Source organism: Macaca fascicularis, chromosome 12, assembly GCF_037993035.2.
Source record: "Macaca fascicularis isolate 582-1 chromosome 12, T2T-MFA8v1.1".
NCBI lineage: Eukaryota > Metazoa > Chordata > Mammalia > Primates > Cercopithecidae > Macaca > Macaca fascicularis.
The window spans coordinates 101,009,975-101,035,242 of NC_088386.1; the positions used below are offsets into that span (position 1 = coordinate 101,009,975).

General features: G+C 38.0%; 1 protein-coding gene across 5 annotated transcripts in view; it reads left to right on the plus strand.

The window, feature by feature from the left end:
• The window catches only part of PARD3B (par-3 family cell polarity regulator beta), a 1,095,296-nt gene that overhangs the window by 551,580 nt on the left and 518,448 nt on the right, over positions 1-25,268 (plus strand). For all 5 annotated transcript variants that reach the window (XR_001484068.4, XM_005574020.5, XM_005574021.5 and 2 more), the window contains exon 5: positions 14,418-14,503. Coding sequence is in view for 4 of the 5 variants with exons in the window: in XM_005574020.5 (XP_005574077.3) it covers positions 14,418-14,503 (86 nt within the window). In the remaining variant the exon portion in view is untranslated. The remainder of the gene's footprint in view (positions 1-14,417; positions 14,504-25,268) is intronic.

The following is a 25,268-nucleotide window of genomic DNA, read 5'->3' on the forward strand; positions in this document are numbered from 1 at the left end:
TCCCTCTGAAGAGCTGTTAAATGCTGTGATTTTAATCTGCTTTGATCGCCTCACAAGTGAAGAGGTCATTTGCTGTATTTTGTAGAGGTGCATCACCGGAGTGCCCTCAGCTACAGAAGTATTTCCCTTGTAACAAGAAGAGAAGAGCAGAGTTTTTGCATCACCACTGTGCTTAAAAACTCTTGTCTGCCAGGAAGCATGCACTTTTCTGTGCAACCCTGGGAGTTCACTAAACGTGTGAGGTTGCATCACTGATTAGATATGGCGGAGTGATTGGACATAGTGCTGTTGGAGAAACCTTAACGTAACTGGAATGAAATGAAAATCTCTGTTTTGTTCAGACCAAGGGAAGATTTGATTAAAAAGATTTCCTCTTTTCCATTTGGGACACTATTTTATTGTGTCATGTGGCATTCAGTAAGTGATCTGTTACAGGTTTGAAACATAACTGCTTCATGTATGTTTTTAACCATCCCTTGCTATTGTTCTTATAACATATTAAAAATACAGTTCAGGAAAGATCCAAGTATTTACAACAGTTTCTCTGGGATTTGCTATTTCTGCATGCAATTGTGAAAAGGAGTGCTGGCCCACATTCCTCTGCTAGGGAGTGTGGTGCTGCAGTCAGCTTCACAATCAGATGACGGGTTGGGTAAGTTGGTTTGCTCAGTCATTCAGTAAATATAAGTATCCACTCTAAACGAAGCCAATAAAACTCAGGCAGACAACTGGAGGTGTTTTGACATGGCTTTTTTTTCTTCCAACTTTATAAGCTAGAAGCCAGGTCAATCTTCATGAGGATTTACTGAGTGTAGATACTGTGCTCTTGGAGCCTGTTGGGAGTGGAGGTGGAGAGAGACAGGCAGTGACACACAGGCTATGGGAAAAGATTGGCCTGTTAGTGTGGGGAAGTTCCTTATGAAGCTGGTTTGTAGCTCTTAGGCAAAAGCAATCAGAACGTGTCAACAGTCGACCAATTTCATCCGCTACCAGTTTTCATTGCATAAGTTTTTGGCCCCAAATAATTGCCCAACTAAGCAAGCCCATTTGTTGAGTCTGAATGGGATTCAAGGATTAATCCAGAGATGACATTTGGATTAAATCATCACTGTCTAATAGAAGCAGTTATAAATATGTAAATTAAGCAATCTGATTATGGTACACCTTGGCTGCTTCTAGTTATTCTAGTAATTGCCTGTGCAGGGTTAGTGGAAGAGATTTAAGCGTTAGAGGCTGAAGTTTTTCAACCCCAAAGTAGCCAACAAATGGAATAGAAGTTAAGAACATAAGATGTTTAGTACTTATGGATTCAACATTTGAAATCATATATATGTACTACATGCAAGCCAAAGGCCCAGAGCTTGTAATAATTCATAATTTTGCCATGGCACAAACTGCATCATTTACACTGGGAGGTTTGTATGTGGAGTGATGTATTTTCAAAGAGGCTCCAGAAAAGGTTGCAGCATTGGTGTCCTCTCACTTTTCTGCACCTTCTTGGGGAAATAGATGAGGAGGGTGGCCATTAGAATATCCTCCCCACATTCACTCAGGCTTTTTGTTGTTGTTGTTTCTAGCAACCACCACCTCCCTTATTTAGATATGGTCCCATAGAGCAATCACTGTTTAAGGATGTGTCTGTGAAAACATTTATCATCATTTCAGTGCTACAAGTCTCTTACAATTCTGTCAAAGATACAGGCTTGGATTAGCAGCTACATATCAGTTCTTATCTTACACTTGGAAGTGAGGTGAGGTTAGAGAAAGAATAGTGGTGTCTTTCTTGGGATCTTGCTGGTGCTCAGTTGAGTTGAATTATAGAACATGCAAAGGGGAACAGTAGAGGGGCTATTCATTAGTATCTTCTCTCGAGCCTCTGTGCTCCTTACTCCCCAGAATAGACTCTTGAGAACAAAAAGTGTACAAATTTTTTCATCTCTGTATCTCCAGTGCTTAGCACTGGAGTAAAGGGGACCCTCATTAAGGGCTTGTGAACTGAATGATTGCTGTTTTGTTTATGGGTTTGCTAACCCTGTTATTTCTCATTTGATGATATATTTTTGTTGAATAATGAGCGTTACTCAAAAACTTTTCCCTTGAATTCCCATGTTCAGTTTTGCTTTTGACTACAGAGTTCCTAAAGCAGAAGGCTACTAGAGGGAGAAGGTACTGAGTGAGGTCAAGGTGTAAGATGCCTGTGGATATGGATGTTACCCAGGATGATAGTGAAAGATAAGGCATGAAAGAGGGAGAAAATATTAATTAAAATGATAGAGTAAGAGGAAGTGCTGGAGGACCAACTTGGAGACTAACAGGTGTGGACAATGAGAAGGAAATGATAAAGCAGCATGGTGCAGCTTCCAGAGGAGGAAACAGGAAATTCTTCTCTAGAAACAGCTCCAGGATGAGAGTGAGCAGCGTGAAGAAAATGATCATGACTCACTTCATAGAGTTGCCGAGGAAGTAGTTTATTTGGGGAAAGTTTATTGTCATTTACATCAAAGTAGCGGAGACAATACTTAAGGAAGTTCTTGAGCTTATGAAAGAGTTCCAGGGCATCCTGGGAACAGAGGAGGAGAAGAGTTTGGAGGTATTTGGGAGGTGATGCACCCTTGAAGGCTAAGGAAGTGCCGAAAGAAGGAGGAGCAATGGGAAAGGACGGTTGCCCCAAGAGTTGTTTCTATCGTGACCCATTATTAAGTCTAAAGAAATGAGATAGCTGGAAGAGGAGAGGAATATCGAGCAAGAGGTTCAAAGAAGATGTGCTGAGATGGTGGGCCTTGCTCGCAGTGGCCCACGCTGGTCAACAATTTCTAGTCTGTAGGTTCAGGATCTGGAGGTTTCAGCATGGAAGTTTCCTTTCTCAGCTGGTGAGAACGTGATTAACTCAAGCTTCCAGCCATTATGGAACTTAGTTGGTTTTAAATATTGGTTTAAATATATTTGATAAATAATGAAAGTCATTTTAAATTGCATTATAATAAATAAAATATAGGAGCATATATAAAGAAACATAACCAGCCAGGTACAAATCAGTGCTTTCTCTTTTACTTCAATTATTTCAATCCATAAATAAAGATTAGCTTTCAATTGCACTTTAAATTCTCTTGCCAGAGATGCCTCTGGCAATGATTCCAGCTGGCTTGCAACTTCGAATGCAGAGACAGTATCATATTGTCATATTCATCTTTGAATCCCTCCAGAGTCCAGCACAATACTCTGCACATGGAGTCTAGCATAATACTCTAGACATCATAAATATAGGTTCTATTGAAAGTTAACTTAGACTCTTTAAGGAAAAGGAGCAGATTTCTTTACCCAGTAAACCCCTTGTAAGTAGAATATCTGTTGTATTTCAGACCTGTGCTAAGTGACAGGGATACCAAGATGGATGAGACTCATTCCCCACCTGAAAGCTCTCACTACCAATCAACGCAGACAGATCTGTAAAGAAATCATCACCTACCCCGAGATCAATGAATGTCATGACAGAGCTTGCACATGGCATGAAAGTGGCACTGAAAAGGAAGATTGAGTCCATGCAGAGTGTTCAGGGAGAAAGTGGCTCATACTGAGTTGGGTGTGAAGGGATGAATGGCTGGATATTCGCCAGGCAAGCAATGGTGTTCTAGAAAACTGGTGTATCTAGGCATGTGTTGAGCATCTCTGCTTTGCCAAGCACTGTTCTAGGCTTTGGGGATATATTGGTGAACAAAACAGATAAAAACCACTGCCTGCCTACTTGGAGCTTACATTTTAGCTATTGATAACCAATAGATTATTTTAATGGGACAGTGCATCCCTCTAACCCTCAAGCACTGTGTAGTTTTAAGTTTAAGACATTTGTATTTAAATAGAAATGCATGGTGGTTTCCTTGTGTGATCAGAACATATTCTGGTCTGGCTATAGCTACTTTTACAGTCTCTCCTAACTCTTTGTTGTGTTTCTACCCTTGCTCAAAAAACAAACAAACCTTTTGCTGACTGCTGCCCATGACTACAGCTGCTCTCAGCAGTTCAGACCTCTGCACCTCATTTCAAGCTGTGTTTCCACATGCTGTAAGAACCCACGATGGTGTAGCCGGCTCTGGATCACCCTACTTCTCTCCATACCGTTGTTTTTTACTCTTCCGCTGTTCCTCCTTCTTCACATAAGTCATGGTAAGGATTGCTTCAAGTGCCTCTTAGGTTGTCTGAAGAAAACCCTTCCCCAAATTGTTTATTTTCAGTAGGTCTTATAAGCTGTGAAATTGTTTTTTGAAACTAGAGGCTTCCGATAAAGGTGTCATAAAGTGAAATGCAAGAATGACAAAGTGAATGGCGAAATGATTGTGTGGGAAGATATATGGAGGTCATAGGAGAGGGACAGATGCACATGGCAAAGTCAGGGAGGTTTGAGTCTGCGTGAGAAGAGGGTGAAATGCTTATAGAGGATAGGCAATAAAAAAGACCTTTTCAAGAAGTCCTTGAACATGCTTTGTTCATGAACTAAGATGGCTTGTCAATGTGGTTCTCTATCTAATAGTTATAAAAAAATTCTTTAACACAGTTTTGGCTTCCTAAATTTTGAGATTTTTTTTTTCTAAATGTACTACCAAACTAAGCACACATATGGATCAGTGTGCTTTTCTTTTCTTTTCTTTTCTTTTCCTTTTCTTTTTTACCCTGTTCATGACACAGCTATGGAATTGGTCTGTGGATTCAAAATTTTCTACAGCACATTTTCATCCTGAAGATTTTCATAGTGAAGCCCGGCAGGGATGTATGCTTGTGTTGGCATGAGTGAAATGCGTGTGCAAAAAGAAACAATTGCTTTAATAGTGTGGCCTTTTATCACTACTCTCTCTGAACCAAACCTGGCTTTTGTAAAGGTTTACATCAGTGTATATGGGATATTTACTAGAGCCAAATTTGATTGAGATGTATTTCAGTCAGCAAAATGGAAGTGGTTAAGGTAGAAATGCTTGGTAATTGCTGAATTATCCCAACTTCCTTAAGTTTTTTCTATTTACCAGCTTTAGGTGATGATTTGGAGTTACAAATGAAGCCCTAATACCATATAAATGTCCATTTTGACAGACCTGGATTCTAAATATTTGAGAAGATGGTATAGTTTAAATAGATTAAATGAAAGAAGGATGTTTATAATACCTTTCATCATACATTTTGTGATTTAGCATGATCTGAAACAGACCTTGTGGAAATTGCTGTTTTTCAATATCCTCACCCTTTCAGTAATAAACAACGTTATCTTTGTGTATCTAAGAGCTGGGCTTAAGCAGTTTTAATATATTTAATGATATAGGAAAACTAGGGGGAAATTAGCTATAACTGGATGTGGGAAAGAATCCAATTATAAATAGGAATTATGATTATGAACATGTTTATATCAGTCTTGTATTTGAAAAAAATTGTTTTACACTCTATTCAGCACTTTTGAAATGTGTTATTTTAATATGAGAAAGAAACAGTGAACAATAAAAGAGGGGTTGCAGAATTACCTTGTTGAACTTCTGAACTTCTATGGCTCTGAAGATTTTAAAGCAGCCTTTACTTCAACATATTTGTGTAGGGAGAAGTGCACCAACTGGTGTTAGCCTTATGTTGAAAGATTAGCAGAGCAGATGAAATGTTGATTTTGACATCAATAGTTATTTTCATTTTTGATACCTCGATGAGATGGATGAATGTGTTTGGTCCACTCAAATCTCACAAGTGAAACAGAATTCCCTCTCTACCCACCATCACCTCTGCCTTTTTTAAAAGCTCACAGCTGTCTTTTGACACCTGGTATCAGGTTAAGTCAACTTTTATACATTTTTACCAAAAATATGCAATAAAACCAAACACAAACAAAAAGACAAACTCCAGCAGGTAAAGGGTATATTTTATAACAATTTTATTATAAAAATTTCACTGGTCTTTTAAAATCTAAATCAGAATACTGAGAAATCTTAACAGTGAACTCAACTGTGCTGATTATTAGCAATGAGAAGAAGAAAAAATATCCAAGGAAAGATCATAGGAAAATAAAAAAGAAGTAGGGGTATAGAGGAAAGGTTTTGGTTTTCTTTCAGGTATACTTCATACCATAGATTTGTTCCTCAAAAGTTGTATAAAAATTAGTATGTTAAGAAAGTATAAAAGTGTATTTACTCTGAGAGTGCTTCTCAAGGGAAGCTCTCCAAGAAAACATTTAGCCAAATGAATACCTCTTAATTGATCTGTTGGGGAATTTTTATATGTATGTTTATTCAGTTGGAGTTTGCCTGCCTTACTATTTGGTGCATTATGACATTTTATGCTTGGAGTGGACCTTAAAAATCTTCTTATCCCCAGTGTAAAGAAACTAGAAGTAAAGGTCAGGAGATGATGTGTCTGGTCGCCAGGCAAAGCAGTGATAGAACTTATATCAGAATCTGTGTCTCTTTTGCATTAGACCAGAATTCAGTTACTGTATCTTGATCTTTACTCATTTTAAATTAATTTTTTATTAAACCTATGAAAACCATTCAGCATCTCTTCCAGACACACCGGATGAAGAGAAGGTGTGGCCAACCCTGATTATATTAATTATCAATGGGATTTAGCCTCTGTAGCACATAATCCACAACTGCGTAATCTCTGTAGAAACAGTCCATTGAAAATTGTAGACTTTTAGTGCATTTTACAAAGTTCAGAACTGTTTATGCTGAGTCCAGTTTTATCCCATATGCATTCAGGTAATTTATCCACATGACTTAGAGTGTGTTTGTGAATGAGCATGAGCACCCTGTGTGCGTGCTCTCTATAAGCTGAGGATTTGAGCTAGTCATTTAATGTTAATGATTTTACCTGCTCCCAGGATTAGCATGGGACTAGTTAGTAGAATATTTATGATCTAATTAATTGTGTTCCATAAAAGGTTTTTTTTATTTTAAAGATGCAATTATTAGAGCATAATCTCTAGAATAATGAAAAACTTGATAGTCTTTCATATAAATAATTTCTCTGACTGTTTCATAATATGGTATCTTTTCCTTACCCTCTTTGCCTGAAATCAACAACTAAGAGATATTACAAGGTAAATACAGTTAACGTGCTTGCTTTCAAAACTGACTCTTAGGAAATGGGGGTCCCAAGAAATTTTGGTTCTTTCTTTGACCTTCAGTTTCTTCTTCGACAAGATATTAATCTTTTTGTCTTGCATATGTTCAAGTATGAAATTGGAATAGGAATGCCAAGAAATCCGCTAGATTGTTGTGGCTATACATCTAGTTATATGTGAAATAGTTTGAGATCTTTGAAAGAAAGGTAAAGTGTATATAAGACATTATTATAGGTTTTTGTTGCTGTCATTATAAAAGAATCCATAACATAAGTAATAAGGTCAGCATTCTCTAAGTCAGCAAGTATTTATTGTGGTGCACAGAAAGAACACTGAACTGAGTATCAAGAATCCTAGATTCTGGCCGGGCGCGGTGGCTCAAGCCTGTAATCCCAGCACTTTGGGAGGCCGAGGTGGGCGGATCACAAGGTCAGGAGATCGAGACCACAGTGAAACCCCGTCTCTACTAAAAATACAAAAAATTAGCCGGGCGCGGTGGCGGGCTCCTGTAGTCCCAGCTACTCAGGAGGCTGAGGCAGGAGAATGGCGTGAACCCAGGAGGCGGAGCTTGCAGTGAGCCGAGATCGCGCCACTGCACTCCAGCCTGGGCAACAGCGTGAGACTCCGTCTCAAAAAAAAAAAAAAAAAAAAAAAAAAGAATCCTAGATTCTGGCTTTGTCACTAACACAACATGTAAAAAGAGACCAGTCATGTCAGCTTTCTGCCTCTGAGTTTCCTTAGCTGTAAAATGGGTGAACTGGCTTCACTCGTCAACACCATCCTTCCTGGCTTGGTTAATATTTTTTAGGATTTTTCCTGAGTCTCAGATCTGTACTAGTTACTTTAAGGCAGTGGTTTTTGAAGTGTGGTTCCTGGACTAGCAGCATCAGAAACTTGTAGACCCTCTGGCCTCACCCTAGACCTACTGCAGCAAAATTTCAGGCACTGGGCGCGGGGCCCAGCAATCTGGGTTTTCACAAGACTCCAGGCGATTCTTCTGATCCGTGTTAAAGTTGGAGAACCACTGTTAGAATAGACATAAAAATGAATAAAACACAGTTCTTCTTAAGCAGTGTTTAATTTAGCACTTTTATATGTCTAATTGTCATGCCGATTTTAGCTATGTAGGTATAAAGTCTACTGGTGTTCGTGTGTGTGTGTGTGTGTGTGTAGTAAATTATAGGCATATTAATTACTAAGACTGAAACATTTAGGGATGGTATCTTTGAAGTCAACTGAGAGATTTCCAATGGCAAGGCATTGCCAAACGCATAAAAATATATATGAAGTTTGAAAATAACAGTGTTTAACAATCACATGTTAATTTCATGTGTGCTTATCAAATGCAGTTTGTTTTACTTTAGCACAGATATTTTTGTTCTGAAAAGTAAAAACAAATATTCTGGAATTATGCCCAGAATTTTAATTTTAAAATTTACATTATGATTATGTATGAGCACCAGGCACATAACCTGATGTTCAGATCCTCTCTGTGTAATGTTTCTATTACTCTCATTCTAACATTCATATGCAATTTCAAAAGAAACTTGTAGTTGACTTTTCAGAATGCAAATCTTGTTTTGAAATGCACCTGAGTTTTTGAAACATAATTCAGTTGCAGTTAAATTTTATGGGCAAGTGGTTTTCAATGTAGCTAAAATTCACTGAGGGGGGAAAATCATGGCCATGTATGATCGCCTGTAAGTCAGAGGGAGATACCTGTTGATAGACAGGACCGCTATTTCAGTTCTCATCTGAGAGATGAAAAATTGAGCAATAAAACTACTTTTAATTTCGTTTTGTAGCTACAGTAGACCAGGGAAATTCAGTGAGAACTTGGGAATGCATTGAGCATTTTCTTCCAGAAAAAGTATCAAGAGTGTTAAGTTTCTTTGGACATGTATAACCTAGTGGTGCTTCATAATGAATGCACATTCTTGTATGAGATCAGTGACTGGTACTAACTGTGAAATATGAAATGATAGCCTGGTGCTGATACCATGATTACCCCTGGAGAGACTGTTGCCCCTCTTGGTGCCTGGCCCCTTTCATCCAGCCTGTGAACACTTGCAGTTGTTAGCACTAGTGCTAACCAAATGTAAACACCTTTACTTTCCAGCTGTTGCTAATTGGTTTGGGAATAATTATGGGAGTGTTGATTTTAAAGCTAAAAATAGTGCGGTGATGTTTAAATCCAACTCATTTTGGCTGTCAGAAATGCTCCTGTGATCCTGAAAGTGTTGCTAAAAACGTTTGCTTTAAAAAAAAATGTAGTAATTAAACTTGTCTGCTGTGAGAGCCACATATATCTGCCTGCTGCCTGCTCTGATGAAAGTGGTGAAGGGCAAACTTCTTAAAGGTCTCTGACCAGTTGACAGGACACAATCTCCTGCTGAACTTTATTTTAGAGAGTAAAGCCATGTCATTTGAGCAAAAGAGGAGACAAAATAAATTTTGAAATAACTCTATACGTTCTATATCATACAGCTGATTATATGCTTCTGTGTTAACATTAAAAATAGAAATTGTAATAATCATATTAATAAAATTAATTATAGCGCTTCCAAACTGTTATGTTTTCTAGAGGCAAGTTTGAGGGTTTGAAATCACATAATTATTATTTCTCAAACCTAAAGCTGAAGAAATATGGTAGCTGTTTGGCATCAATTGTTTATTTCTCTGGTTCTTCATAATCAGGGTTGTTTTTGTACCTTTCCTTCCAAATTTAAAAGTCATCTTACAGATTTTTTTCAAAGTCATTTAAATAAGCAATGAGGAAAAGTATATTTTCATCTTGAGACATGTGCAATTTCATGACTTCATTTTACCATATAATTTAGTGAAGGAAAAGCTTAAGTATTCTTAATTTATTGTTTGTAAATTATTTTGTAATTTTTGGAAAACATGATTTTATGTACCCTGTTAAGAGGTAAACTGCTTTTGTCGATAAGTACTGAAGCACTGCACAGCTACAGTGTTGCTGAAGTCAGTTTGAAATTGGCTTTATGTCCTTACAGGATGCCCTAAACATCTGTCTGCCTGCCCCATCTTCAGAGAATATCAAAGAATTTTGTTAGTGCAGTATGTGGAAATGATCTTGGCAAGTGACAAACACTGCTCATTAGTTGAGGTGATAAACTATAGTTACTACCCCTTTTTGATAGCTGTGGCAAGGGAAGTGTTTTTGATGTTGTCTTAATAATAATAGGAGATATAAGTCTGTGAATGTGTATTCTTTTTCAAGTCTGTAGTTATTGACATGATTTCTCCAAATGTGTAGTCAGTTCAGAATTACCCTTGAGCAGATTATGACATTGTAATTGGCCCAATATTACTTTCAAATTGTAATTGACATTTCCGTATACTCAGAGCATTAAGTATGTTGTTGATATGAAAAGAACCTTTACTTGCTATCTAACTGGAACTAGATGAAAAATTCATTTTTTAACCTTGCATAATGTTGATTTGAGCCAGAAAATATGTTATTTTTCTACCTTGTTTAGGGATCAACAAGAACGTTCCATTTAGAGTATGGTGCAGAGGCAACAATAATTATATACAACTTTATAGCAAATATCACAGTTTTTTTCTTTGATACCCTGAGGATACATCCCACAAAGAATTATAAAACTAAAAAGAATATTTATTTTAATTAATTGTCACTGTTAACTGTTCATGGATTGAGAGACTTTATGATGCTTAGATGGCGATACCCTCCAAATTGATCTTTGTATTCAATGTGATCCCTAGCAAAAACCCAACTGTTTTTTTTTCCAGATATTAACAAACTGATTCTAAAATTAATATGGAAATGCAAGAGACCCACCATAGCCAAAGCAATCTTGTAAATAAGAATGAATTTGGAAGAATCACGCATCCTGATTTCAAAATTTAGTACAAAGCTACAATAATTGACCGTGTCGTACTGACATAAGAATAGACATGTATAGATCAATGAATGAAGTACAAAGGATCCAGAAATATACCCTTATGTTTTTGGGAAATTCATTTTCTGTAAGGGTGTCAAGACAATTCAATGAATAAAAAACAGTCTTTTCGATGAATGATACTAACACAACTAGATATCTACATACAAAGAATGAATTTGAGCTCCTTCCTCACACAATGTGCATAAATTAACTCAAAATGATAATAGGCCTAAATGTAAGAGCCAACACTGTGTAAGATTCTTAGAATAAAACAAAGGTGTAAATCTTTGTGACCTTGTATTAGGCAATGTTTCTTAGATACAACACCAAAAAACACAAGCAACAAAAGAAAAAATAAATAAATTGGACTTGGTTAAAATAAAAAACTTTTGTGCTTTAAAGGACACATGAAGAAAGTGAAGACAACCCAAACAACAGAAAAACATATTTGCAAATCATATATTGGATAAGAAATTTGTAAATGGAATATTTAAAGAACTCTTTACAGGTCAATAATAAAAAGACATACTGTTAGACATTTCTCCAAAGAAGAAACACAAATGGCCAATAATCACAGGGAAAGAAGCTCCACATCATTAATCATTACAGAAATGCAAATCAAAACTACAATGACATATCACTTTATACCCATGAGAATGAATAAAATAAAAATAAAAATAAGTTGTGGCAAGTCTATGGACATATTAAAACCCTCATGTATTACTGGTAAGAATCATGGCAAATTATTCACACCTGTGGGAAATAGTGCAGCAGTTCCTCAAAATGTTAAACATAGAGTTACCATATGACCAACAATTCCACTCCACAGTGTACGCCTAAGAGAACTGAAAGCATATGTTCACGCGAGAACTTGTACCCAAATGTTCATAGCAACATTATTCATAATAGGCAAGAGTGGAAACAACCCAAATGCTCACCAGCTGATGAATGGATAAACTAAATGTGGTATATCCATAAAGTGGAATATTGTTGGGCCATAAAATGGAGTAAAATACTGATATATGCTACAATGGATGAGCTTTTGAAAACATTATTATTCTACGTGAAAGAAGCCACATGTCTTATGATTCTGTCTATATGAAATGTCTAAAATAGGCAACTCTTTTAAGACAGAAATTAGATTAATGATTGACAGGGCCTGTTGGGGAAAGGGAGGATGAAGAATGGCTGCTAATGGGTTTGGGGTTTCTTTTTGGGGTGATAAACATGTTCTAATGTTAGATGGTGGTGATTACAAAACTCTGAATATATTGAAAACCACTTGATTGTACTCTTTAAAATGGTGACTCTTATGTAAATTACATATCAATAAAGCTGTTGTAAGAAATAAAAATCATCTTAAAGCAATCCTTTAAATGATCATAGCTGCAGCCCCACAGACATGGGGCTGCAAACTTACCAGAGATCCAACTCTAGAACTGCCCAGCTAAGCTACTTCTGAATCTCTGATTCACAGAAACTATGAGAGATAATAAATGTTTATTTTTTTAATGTATTAAGTTGTGGAATAATTTATTATGCAACATTAAAAATTAATACAATGAACTCTTGGTGTTATGTGCTTGATATATAGAGAACCAGATACAAATTCATTCCTGTGTAAGAGAAACAGATAAGAAAGTTAATGATTTTGGCAAAAATGAGGTCATCAAATATCCTGACATGCACGATAATCACAGGTTCCACTATTATGTTAAATTATCTACCTAAGTATTTTTGTAACCTGCTCAACCCTGTCTCCATTTATCTGTAAGCATATATCAAGCCCTTCATAATAATATGAATATTTGAAAGCTTTCAAAAACATCATCTTTTAAAATTTGGTACTTTAAACCATGAAGTGTTTTTTAGCCTTATGGAAATTCTTTCTTATCTAAGTGAAAAGGGGAAAATTAATTTTTAAAAAGTCTAGTATAGACCAAGTCTTTCACAAAACTACCAACCCCTGCATGAAATGTTGCTACTCAATCTAAAAGTGAGAGACATTTTTTTTTTAACTCAGTTCACTACAACAAAGTCCTTCTGTTGCAGTTATGTCTTACTTTCCTTGAGATAATAACCTGGCTGGGCGCGGTGGCTCATGCCTGTAATCCCAGCACTTGGGAGGCCAAGACAACCAGATCACGAGGTCAGGAGATCGAGACCATCCTGGCTGACATGGTGAAGCCCCATCTCTACTAAAAATACAAAAACAAAATTAACCGGGCGTGGTGGTGGACGCCTGTAGTCCCAGCCACTCCGGAGGCTGAGGCAGGAGAATGGTGTGAACCCAGGAGGCAGAGGTTGCAGTGAGCTGAGATCGCACCACTGCACTCCGGCCTGGGCAACAGAGCGAGACTCCGTCTCAAAAAAAAAAAAAAAAGATAATAACCTAATATACTCATGTCCAGCCTCTTAAGCTTGTATGTTGTCTTCCTTACTCTGTTGCAATAATGCATTTTAAGCTTGTATGTTGTCTTCCTTACTCTGTTGCAATAATGCATTTCGATGCATAAATGCTGTTTATAAGTGTGGATTTTTGATAAGTCTTTCTGTATCTGGTTTGTTGCTTTGGTGAAACCAGAGTCCATGTCTAACAATACTTTTTTGTGACTCCACTTGTGAAGAGAGGGGTGTCCACAAGATTCCCTGTTAGCGAACAGCTCTGAGGCCTAATGTCCTCCATAAGGAAGCAGCAGCATCAGGCATGCTTTCTAGAATCCATCCTCTCCTCTGCTTCTCTGGGTAATATCCAGTACAACTTTGCCACTGTCCTGGAATACAGGGCCTCTCTGACCCTCTAACCTTTCTGTAGTGGGAGCCTGTTTACAATTTTAGAAATTAAATGGGCAATTTGAATCTCTCTCTGAAGATTATCCTCAGAATCAAATTTCATGACAAAGTAAGAATTCTGGATTTCTTCTTCCTGCAGTGTTTCTGCCTGACTTTGACAGAGGTGACTTTGCCAAGCAGTGTTTTTTCATGGATTTTGCTTTCTTTATATTTAATGTTGTGGGGGCAAGCAAGTACGTACCTTAAGGCTAATATATCACCATCTGTCACCAGAGCCTCCCCTTCGGTATTCTTTTCGTTGCTGGTTTAAAACACTCAATCCCAAAAGCCTATGGCTGAGTAGCAAGAAGCTAAATGAAGTATTCCAAAGCTCTTAACATACTGCCTTGTATACATGACGCATTTGAGCATTTCAGAAACCAAACAGGAGAGAAAAGAACATTGAAAGCACCGAAAAGATTAACACCTGCTTCCAGTTTTCAAAGACATTAGAGCATACTGTATATATCCAGCGTAAAGCCGTTTACTATCCCGTATTGAGATATTTTATTCAAATTTTCAATTCAATATGCATAGCATCACATGTTTATGACTTTGTTTCACTATAGGATTCCACGCAGAACTTGGAAGAGAGAGAAGTTATGAATGGTGTACAGACAGAACTAACATCACCAAAAACTAAGGACACATTGAGGTATTCTCTTATGCAAATAAGAATATCTGATTTATTTCAATTTGATGTGTTTTTTTAATAGTTTATAATTGTTCTTACTTTACAAGAAAGATCAGGATAAATAGAATCATGGAGAGAGAGAGATAGGAGATATATATATATATATAGGAGATATATATATAGAGAGAGAATATATATTCTTTAGTTAAAAATGTTTATGAATATGTGTGTAATTTGGTTATCAAAACGGGCTTTTCACATGAGTTTTATCACCTTTTGTAGGTTAAAGAACTGCACTTCAGAGCAATTAAATGACAACTACAGACTTAATTGACACCCACCACTCTTGTCTACAAAGCCACTGTTTCAAACATTCCTATCGCATGTACATTCCCTGATGCCTTGGTGTTTTATTTCATGCTACCTGACTAAGGCTAGGAAACTTCTCGTATAAAAGTGCAGCTAAAATCAGTTTTATATCAAATTCAGAAAGTAGAGTGAGTGCAATTCCCAGCACTTTAAGACCCTGGAGTGGGAAAGGATGATAACAATCTTAACATCATTGAATGCATGGGGGAAAGCTTGGAGGTTACAGCTTTAAGACAGGACATTGATTCTAGCTGGTATGAGATGAAAAAAACAGTTAAAGTGAAATTAGGAAGCCAATTCTCGCTGAATTACATGGTCCATATGCTCCTGGGGCAGGGAGAATCTCATATCCCACAGGGCTTGGCCCATGCATAGGACTTTGGGCACGCATCCACATAGAAGCTAAGTAAATTATTTATAGTCTATCTCAAAATGTCTTGAAACTGTTTAATTTCTATAATCATTGCTCAAGCCTTTGTTATCCCTCAGCTACACCATTATAATAACCTAACTTCTCTGTCAAATATCAGTTTCTCCTTATTCTAATCATTCCCACATATTACTGTTGGATAAAATTTTTTAAACCACAGAATTTATCAAACCATCCCTTAGTTCCAAACCTTTTGGATTTAGATAAGTCCTGGGTTTGAGCACTAGCTCTGCTACTTACTACCTGTGTAATCTTGGACTCATTACACTACTTCTTTAATATGTATCTTCATAGGCAAATTGATATCATCATCACATAGATTATTGTGAAGATTAAATGAGATACAGTACAGACAACTGACTTAGCACAATGCAAAATGAAAGGCTGGAGAAACATTAATTTCTATTGCCATTATCATTGTCATTTTTACACAGCTTGTAGTTTATTGTAACTATTTCTCATTCTCCCAAGCAAGACTGAATCCTCCAAAGGATTCCTGACACCTAATTCAGGTCTTGGAATATAATAGGGACCTATTTGTTGAGCGAATGACTGAATGGATACAATACATTGCTCCATAAGTCATAAGCAAAACTGTTAACTGCTCACTCATTATTAACACAAACATCTTTAAAGAAAAATAACATTTAAAAGACATTCTACAAATAGTTTTACAATATGCATCTCTTACGAAGCACCATTCAACTTATTTTGATCTTAAAAAGACAATGAAGCAAGAGGTTTGGTGGTTTTTTAAGAAAATTACACTTTGACTTCTCTTTAAATGGCAAGCAATATGTACAAAAGACCTTCACCTCATCCCTAATTCCTATCTCGTTTCTGACTCTGCCTTATCTCTCCACTCCTACTTCCCCAAATAAGCCTTCTTCCAGACTTGCCTTTTGTTTCATGCTTAACACTGTCAGCGCGTTTTAGCGTATCCTCTCCTGTGTCCAGGATGTCTATTCATTGGTCAAACTGTTTGCAGAGGCCATCTCAAAATATATGAGACATTTCCCCATGTTGTGATGCTTTATTCCTGTAGTTATTGCTCAAGCCTCTATTTTTCTATTACTTGCAGTTAGATTATTCCAATAATTTAGTAATTCCTGCCTCAAGTACCAGTCTCTCCCTTGTGGTTCCCTTTTCCAATTGGTCTCACATATCACTGCACAAATATTTCTAAACCATAGCACTTATCACACTTTTCCCTAATTCTAGAACCTGTAGTGACTTCATTTTCTACAAATTAAGTATAAATTTGCTAGCCAGAAATTTAACACACCACTCCGAGATTTGATCTCAAGCTAATGGTTTAATCTGTCTCCTCTACACAGCACCTTTCTTTCTTTCCCTCTCTTTTTCTCCCTTCTTCTTCCTCCTCCTTATTCTCTGTCTCTCCCATCTTCCTCCCTCCCTACCTCTCTCTAATATTACAACCAATTGTTACGCTCACAACCTATCCTCATTCAATATCTCCGTGCAGTTGACTTTCTCTCCTGTGCATGCCTGCTCCACTACCTTTTCTGATGGAAGACCCATTTGTCCTTCTTCAGGAATAGATTCCTAATCCCAGCTTCCCTTCCTAATCCTGTACCCTCCTTCTCTGAAACACATAACAAGGTGCCTCCACTTTGAAACTGCACCTTGGTTAAACAGTTAAGAATTCTGCTCTGGGGTGCAGTAAATCCCTATTTGAGTCTTGACTCTATAGAAATGGTACGATGTTGGACAAATTATTAAACTCTCTAAGCATAAGTTTACTTCTAAAATGGATGTGATATAAATGTTTACTTTGTAGATTTAATATCAGTACATGATATAATGTCCAGAAGAAGGTTAGTACACTGCCTCCCAAGTAATAGCATGCGTTCACTGAGAATTTACTACTGTGACCCATTGCTTTCTATTCTTTTTTATTACCTGTCTCAACCCTCCCCTTAGATTATAAACTCCTCAAGCATTGGTCTTTGTTTTTTCCTTGTGGAACTTCCCCAGTGAAACAACTCAATTAATATTTGTTGAATTCAAGTGAAGTAGGTGGATCTCATCACCAACAACAAAGTCTTTGATAGATTTTTACTCGTACATTTGCATCCTCAAGACATTTTGCGATCAAGTAGAGTTCAAGGTTATCCTCAGACTCTTCCTGGAGGTTTCCCTCTGTAGTCCACCTCTCATACCATTGCATGTCACAGATCTGAGAATCCACCCTTCCAGAAAATCAGCTAACACCCACCCAGGTGCTGCAGTCCTTTGTCTTCTCTCTGCATGTCAGCAGTCTGATTGCAAATAAAACATGTTCCTCAATCCTGCAGTATTTCAGGCTTTTTAAAGAAAGTCTTACTGAGGAAATCAATAGAAAAAAATGGATTATTCTCTTTTAGCCTGTAAGCTTGTTTCCTTAGAAAGTTCTAACAATCATACTAATAGCAGGTAGTTATTGAATGCTTTGTAAATGCCAGATGTGGTATGTGTAACATATATGTGTTATGATCTTTATTTTTCCTATTAAAGCCAACAACTCTAGTAGAGAAATAACTAATCTTTTTTTTTTTTTTTTTTTGAGATGAAGTTTTGCTCTTTCACCCAGGCTGGGGCGAAGTGGTGTAATCTCAGCTCACTGCAACCTCTGCCCCCTGGGTTCAAGTGATTCTCGTGCCTCAGCTTCCCAAGTAGCTGGGATTACAAGTGTGTGCCACCACACCCGGCTAATTTTTGTATTTTTAGTAGAGATAGGGTTTCTCCATCGTGGTCAGGCCGCTCTCGAACTTCTGACCTCAAGTGATCTGTCCACCTCAGCCTCCCAAAGTGCTGGGATTACAGACGTGAGTCACCGCGCCTGGCCGGGAATTACCTAATCTTAATGTTCTCTGTGTGCAAATGAGGAAACTGAGGTACCAGGTCTTAATTAAAATAATTTTCTCAGACTCCTGACTCAAAAGTTATCACTGGGATACACTTTCTCTGTAATTACGCATGTGAATCATGATTTTCTTCTGAAATAAAGTACCTCCCCCTCCCCATCCTCAATCTCATCTCTTCCATACCTCAAAAAGTGACCTGCCATGGAGTTTAATAATCTTAGTGTTAAAAATGCTGTCCATTTACCTTGTGTGAAGAAATGAGACTTACAAACATCTGCAACTTCTGTTGTATATTTTTCCCTCAGGCTTGAAGTCTTTCTTCTGGATGGAAACCAAATAAAGCCTTTCGCTTCTAGCTCTAGCAGACTTGCCATTCATAATGACAGTCTCATTTTTAGACCACTGATTCTGCAGCTTCACTCATAGTTTTGTCTAAATCTCAGATTGGTAGCAGCTGGTTCCAGTTGTATCAGTTAGATCTTAGAGCATTTTGCTAGTTTAATACTAGTTAAACTAATGCTTTATAACTATCTGCTTATTTTAGTATGTCTTAGAAAGTTGTATAAAGATAGCTATTTTGATCTTAGTAAAATTCTCCCACTTTTCGTCTATGTGTAACCAAAATATTTTTCTTTTATCCCACACAGTTTATTTTCTTTTTTTTTTTTATAAGTGGTTGTCAACCACTTTTTCTTTCCACTGCCAGAATACCCTTTCCACCTCACTTTCTGTATTTTCCATTTTATTTTATTTTATTTTATTTTTTATTATACTTTAAGTTCTAGGGTATATGTGCACAATGTGCAGGTTTGTTACATATGTATACATGTGCCCTGTTGGTGTGCTGCACCCATTAACTCCTCATTTACATTAGGCATATTTCCTAATGCTATCCCTGCCCCCACCCCCTCCCCACAACAGGACCTGGTGTGTAATGTTCCCCTTCCTGTGTTCAAGTGATCTCATTGTTCAGTTCCCACCTATGAGTGAGAACATGTGGTATTTGGTTTTCTGTTCGTGTGATAGTCTGCTGAGAATAATGGTTTCCAGCTGCATCCATGTCCCTACAAAGGACACGAACTCATCCTTTTTTATGGCTGCATAGTATTCCATGGTGTATATGTGCCACATTTTCTTAATCCAGTCTGTCACTGATGGACATTTGGGTTGATTCCAAGTCTTTGCTACTGTGAATAGTACCGCAATAAACATACGTGTGCATGTGTCTTTATAGCAGCATGACTTATAATCCTTTGGGTATATACTCAGTAATGGGATGGCTGGGTCAAATGGTATTTCTAGTTCTAGATCCTTGAGGAATCGCCACACTGTTTTCGACAGTGGTTGAACTAGTTTACAGTCCCACCAACAGTGTAAAAGTGTTCCTATTTCTCCACATCCTCTCCAGCACCTGTTGTTTCCTGACTTTTTAACGATTGCCATTCTAACTGGTGTGAGATGGTATCTCATTGTGGTTTTGATTTGCATTTCTCTGATGGCCAGTGATGATGAGCATTTTTTCATATGTCTGTTGGCTGTATGAATGTCTTCTTTTGAGAAGTGTCTGTTCATATCCTTTGCCCACTTTTTGGTGGGGTTGTTTGTTTTTTTCTTGTAAAATTGCTTGAGTTCTTTATAGGTTCTGGATATTATCCCTTTGTCAGATGAGTAGATTGCAAACATTTTTTCCCATTCTGTAGGTTGCCTGTTCACTCTGATGGTAGTTTCTTTTGCTGTGCAGAAGCTCTTGAGTTTAATGAGATCCCATTTGTCAATTTTGGCTATTGTTGCCATTGCTTTTGGTGTTTTAGACATGAAGTTCTTGCCCATGCCTATGTCCTGAATGGTATTCCCTAGGTTTCCTTCTGGGGTTTTTATGATTTTAGGTCTAACATTTAAGTCTCTAATCCATCTTGAATTAATTTTCGTATGAGTAAGGAAAGGATCCAGTTTCAGCTTTCTACTTATGGGTAGCCATTTTCCCAGTGCCATTTATTAAATAGGGAATCCTTTCCCCATTTCTTGTTTTTGTCAGGTTTGTCAAAGATCAGATGGCTGTAGATGTGTGGTATTATTTCTGAGGGCTCTGTTCTGTTCCATTGGTCTATATCTCTGTTTTGGTACCAGTACCATGCTGTTTTGGTTACTGTAGCCTTGTAGTATAGTTTGAAGTCAGGTAGCATGATGCCTCAAACTTTGTTCTTTTGGCTTAGGATTGTCTTGGCAATGCAGGTTCTTTTTTGGTTCCATATGAACTTTAAAGCAGTTTTTTCCAATTCTGTGAAGAAAGTCATTGGTAGCTTGATGGAGATGGCATTGAATGTATAAATTACCTTGGGCAGTATGGCCATTTTCACAATATTGATTCTTCCTATTCATGAGCATGGTATGTTCTTCCATTTGTTTGTGTCCTCTTTTACTTTGTTGAGCAGTGGTTTGTAATTCTCCTTAAAGAGGTCCTTCACATCCCTTGTAAGTTGGATTCCTAGGTATTTTATTCTCTTTGAAGCTATTGTGAATGGGAGTTCATCCACGATTTGGCTCTCTCTTTGTCTGTTACTGGTGTATAAGAATGCTTGTGACTTTTGCACATTGATTTTGTATCCTGAGACTTTGCTGAAGTTGCTTATCAGCTTAAGGAGATTTTGGGCTGAGACGATGGGGTTTTCTAAATATACAATCATGTCATCTGCAAACAGGGACAATTTGACTTCTTATTTTCCTAACCAAATACCCTTTATTTCTTTCTCTTGCCTGATTGCCCTAGCCAGAACTTCCAACACTATGTTGAATAGGAATGGTGAGAGAGGGCATCCCTGTCTTGAGCCAGTTTTCAAAGGGAATGCTTCCAGTTTTTGCCTATTCAGTATGATATTGGCTGTGGGTTTGTCATAAATAGCTCTTATTATATTGAGATATGTCCCATCAATACCGAATTTATTGCGAGTTTTTAGCATGAAGGGCTGTTGAATTTTGTCAAAGGCCTTTTCTGCATCAATTGAGATAATCATGTGGTTTTTGTCTTTGGTTCCGTTTATATGCTGGATTACATTTATTGACTTGCATATGTTGAACCAGCCTTGCATCCCAGGGAGGAAGCCTACTCGATCATAGTGGATAAGCTTTTTGATGTGCTGCTGGATTCGGTTTGCCAGTATTTTATTGAGGATTTTTGCATTGATGTTCATCAGGGATATTGGTCTAAAATTCTCTTTTTTGTGTGTCTCTGTCAGGCTTTGGTATCAGGATGATGTTGGCCTCATAAAATGAATTAGGGAGGATTCCCTCTTTTTCTATTGATTGGAATATAACTCCTCCTTGTACCTCTGGTAGAATTTGGCTGTGAATCCATCTGGTCCTGCACTTTTTTGGTTAGTAGGCTATTAATTATTGCCTCAATTTCAGAGCCTGCTATTGGTCTATTCAAGGATTCAACTTCTTCCTGGTTTAGTCTTGGGAGAGTGTAAGTGTCCAGGAAATTATGCATTTCTTCTAGGTTTTCTAGTTTATTTGTGTAGAGGTGTTTATAGTATTCTCTGATGGTACTTTGTATTTCTGTGGGGTCGGTGGTGATATCCCCTTTATCATTTTTTATTATGTCTATTTGATTCTTTTCTCTTTTCTTCTTTATTAGTCTTCCTAGCGGTCTATCAATTTTGTTGATCTTTTCAAAAAACCAGCTCCTGGATTCATTGATTTTTTGGAGGGTTTTTTGTGTCTCTATCTCCTTCAGTTCTGCTCTGATCTTAGTTATTTCTTGCCTTCTGCTAGCTTTTGAATGTGTTTGCTCTTGCTTCTCTAGTTCTTTTAATTGTAATGTTAAGGTGTCAATTTTAGATCTTTCCTGCTTTCTCTTGTGGGCATTTAGTGCTATAAATTTCCCTCTAAAAACTGCTTTAAATGTGTCCCAGAGATTCTAGTATGTTGCATCTTTGTTCTCATTGGTTTCAAAGAACATCTTTATTTCTGCCTTCATTTTGTTATGTACCCAGTAGTCATTGAGGAGCAGGTTGTTCAGTTTCCATGTAGTTGAGTGGTTTTGATTGAGTTTGTTAGTCCTGAGTTCTAGTTTGATTGCATTGTGATCTGAGAGACATTTTATTATAATTTCTGTTCTTTTACATTTGCTGAGGAGTGCTTTACCTCTAACTGTGTGGTCAGTTTTGGAATAAGTGTGATGTGGTGCTGAGAAGAATGTATATTCTGTTGATTTGGGGTGGAGAGTTCTGTAGATGTCTATTAGGTCCGCTTGGTGCAGAGTTGAATTCAATTGCTGGATATCCTTGTTACCTTTCTGTGTTGTTGATCTGTCTAATGTTGACAGTGGGGTGTTAAAGTCTTCCATTATTATTGTATGGGAGTCTGAGTCTCTTTGTAGGTCTCTAAGGACTTGCTTTATGAATCTGGGTGCTCCTGTATTGGGTGCATATATATTTAGGATAGCTAGCTCTTCCTGATGAATTGATGCCTTTACCATTATGTAATGGCCTTCTTTGTCTCTTTTGATCTTTGTTGGTTAAAGTCTGTTTTATCAGAGACTAGAATTGCAACCCCTGCTGTTTTTTGTTTTCCATTTGCTTGGTAGATCTTCCTCCATCCCTTTATTTTGAGCCTATGTGTGTCTCTGCATGTGAGATGGGTCTCCTGAATACAGCAAACTGATGGATCTTGACTCTTTATCCAATTTGCCAGCTGTGTCTTTTAGTTGGACCATTTAGTCCATTTACATTTAAGGTTAATGTTGTTATGTGTGAACTTGATCCTGTCATTATGATTTTAGCTGGTTATTTTGTTTGCTAGTTGATGCAGTTTCTTCGTAGCATCAATGGACTTTACATTTTGACATGTTTTTGCAACAGCTTGTACCTGTTATTCCTTTCCATGTTTAGTGCTTCCTTCAGGATCTCTTGTAGGGCAGGCATGGTGGTGACAAAATCTCTAAGCATTTGCTTGTCTGTAAAGGATTTTATTTCTCCTTCACTTATGAAACTTAGTTTGGCTGGATATGAAATTCTGGGTTGAAAATTCTTTTCTTTAAAAATGTTGAATATTGGCCCCCACTCTCTTCTGGCTTGTAGAGTTTCTGCCGAGAGATCTGCTGTTAGTCTGATGGGCTTCCCTTTGTGGGTTACCCGACCTTTCTCTCTGGCTGCCCTTAACATTTTTTCCTTCATTTCAACTTTGGTGAATCTGACAATTATGTGTCTTGGAGTTGCTCTTCTCTTTGTGGCATTCTCTGTGTTTCCTGAATTTGAATGCTGACCTGCCTTACTAATTTGGGGAAGTTTTCCTGGATGATATCCTGCAGAGTGTTTTCCAACTTGGTTCCATTTTCCCTGTCACTTTCAGGCACACCAATCAGACATAGATTTGGTCTTTTCACATAATCCCATATTTCTTGGAGGCTTTGTTCATTTCTTTTTACTCTTTTTTCTCTACACTTCTCTTCTCACTTCATTTCATTCATTTGATCTTCATACGCTGATACTCTTTCTTCCAGTTGATCAAGTCAGTTACTGAAACTTGTGCATTTGTCACATAGTTCTCGTGTTATGGTTTTCATCTCTATCAGTTCTTTTAAGGACTTCTCTACATTGGTTATTCTAGTTAGCCATTCGTCAGATCTTTTTTCAACATTTTTAATTTCTTTGCACTGGTTATATAGTTCCTTCTTTAGCTCTGAGAAGTTTGATCAACTGAAGCCTTCTTCTCTCAACTCATGAAAGTCATTCTCCATCCAGCTTTGTTCCGTTGCTGGCAATGAGCTGCGTTCCTTTGGAGGGGGAGATGCACTCTGATTTTTTGAATTTCCTGCTTTTCTGCACTGCTTTTTCCCCATCTTTGTGGTTTTATCTGCCTTTGGTCTGTGATGATAGTGACATACTGATGGGGTTTTGGTGTAGGTGTCCTTTCTGTTTGTTAGTTTTCCTTCTAACAGTCAGGACCCTCAGCTGCAGGTCTGTTGGAGTTTGCTTGAGGTCCACTCCAGACCCTGTTTGCCTGGGTATCAGCAGCGGAGGCTGCAGAAGATAGAATATTGCTGAACAGTGAGTGTTGCTGTCTGATTCTTGCTCTGGAAGCTTCGTCTCTGGGACCGTGTGAGGTGTGAAGTGGCAGTCTGCACCTAGTGGGGGATGTCTCCCAGTTAGGCTACTCAGGGGTCAGGGACCCACTTGAGCAGGCAATCTGTCCATTCTCAGATCTCAGTCTCCGTGCTGGGAGATCCATAGCTCTCTGCAAAGCTGTCAGGGACATTTACCTCTGCCGAGGTTTCTGCTGCTTTTTGTTTAGCTATGCCCTGTCCTCAGAGGTGGAGTCTACAGAGGCAGGCCGGCCTCCTTGAGCTGTGTTGGGCTCCACCCAATTCAAGCTTCCCCGTGGCTTTGTTTACCTACTTAAGCCTCAGCAATGGTGGGCGCCCCTCCCCCAGCGTCGCTGCCACCTTGCAGTTAGATCTCAGACTGCTGTGCTAGCGATGAGGGAGGCTCCGTGGGCGTGGGACCCTCTGGGCCAGGTGTGGGATATAATCTCCTTTTGTGCCGTTTGCTAAGACCCTTGGTAAAGCACAGTATTAGGGTGGGAGTTACCTGATTATCCAGGTGTTGTGTGTCTCAATTTCCTTTGGCTAGGAAAAGGAATTCCCTTCCCCCTGTGCTTCCCAGGTGAGGTGATGCCTCTCCCTGCTTCAGCTCTTGCTGTTCAGGCTGCACCCACGGACCAGCGCCAACTTCCGACATGCCCCAGTGAGATGAACCCAGTACCTCTGTTGAAAATGCAGACATCACTCATCTTCTGTGTCACTCACACTGGGAGCTGGAGGCTGGAGCTGTTCCTATTCGGCCATCTTGGGTGCGCTCATATTTTCCATTTTAAATCAACCTTCTAGCTTATTTTCTAGCTACTGTAGTGTCCTCTAAAACATAAATGTGCACATTTCCTGTTCACCAGTCCCTGAATTCTACTCTAGAGTTTATCTAAACAAAGAGCATTAGTAGCCTATTTTCATGTCTTTATATAATCTCACTTTATGAGATATGTAGTCATATAAATGTGTCCAGTCCTACTTGCTGTGTTTCTCTTCCATGAAGACTGTATATATAGAGATCTCTATGGAACAGAA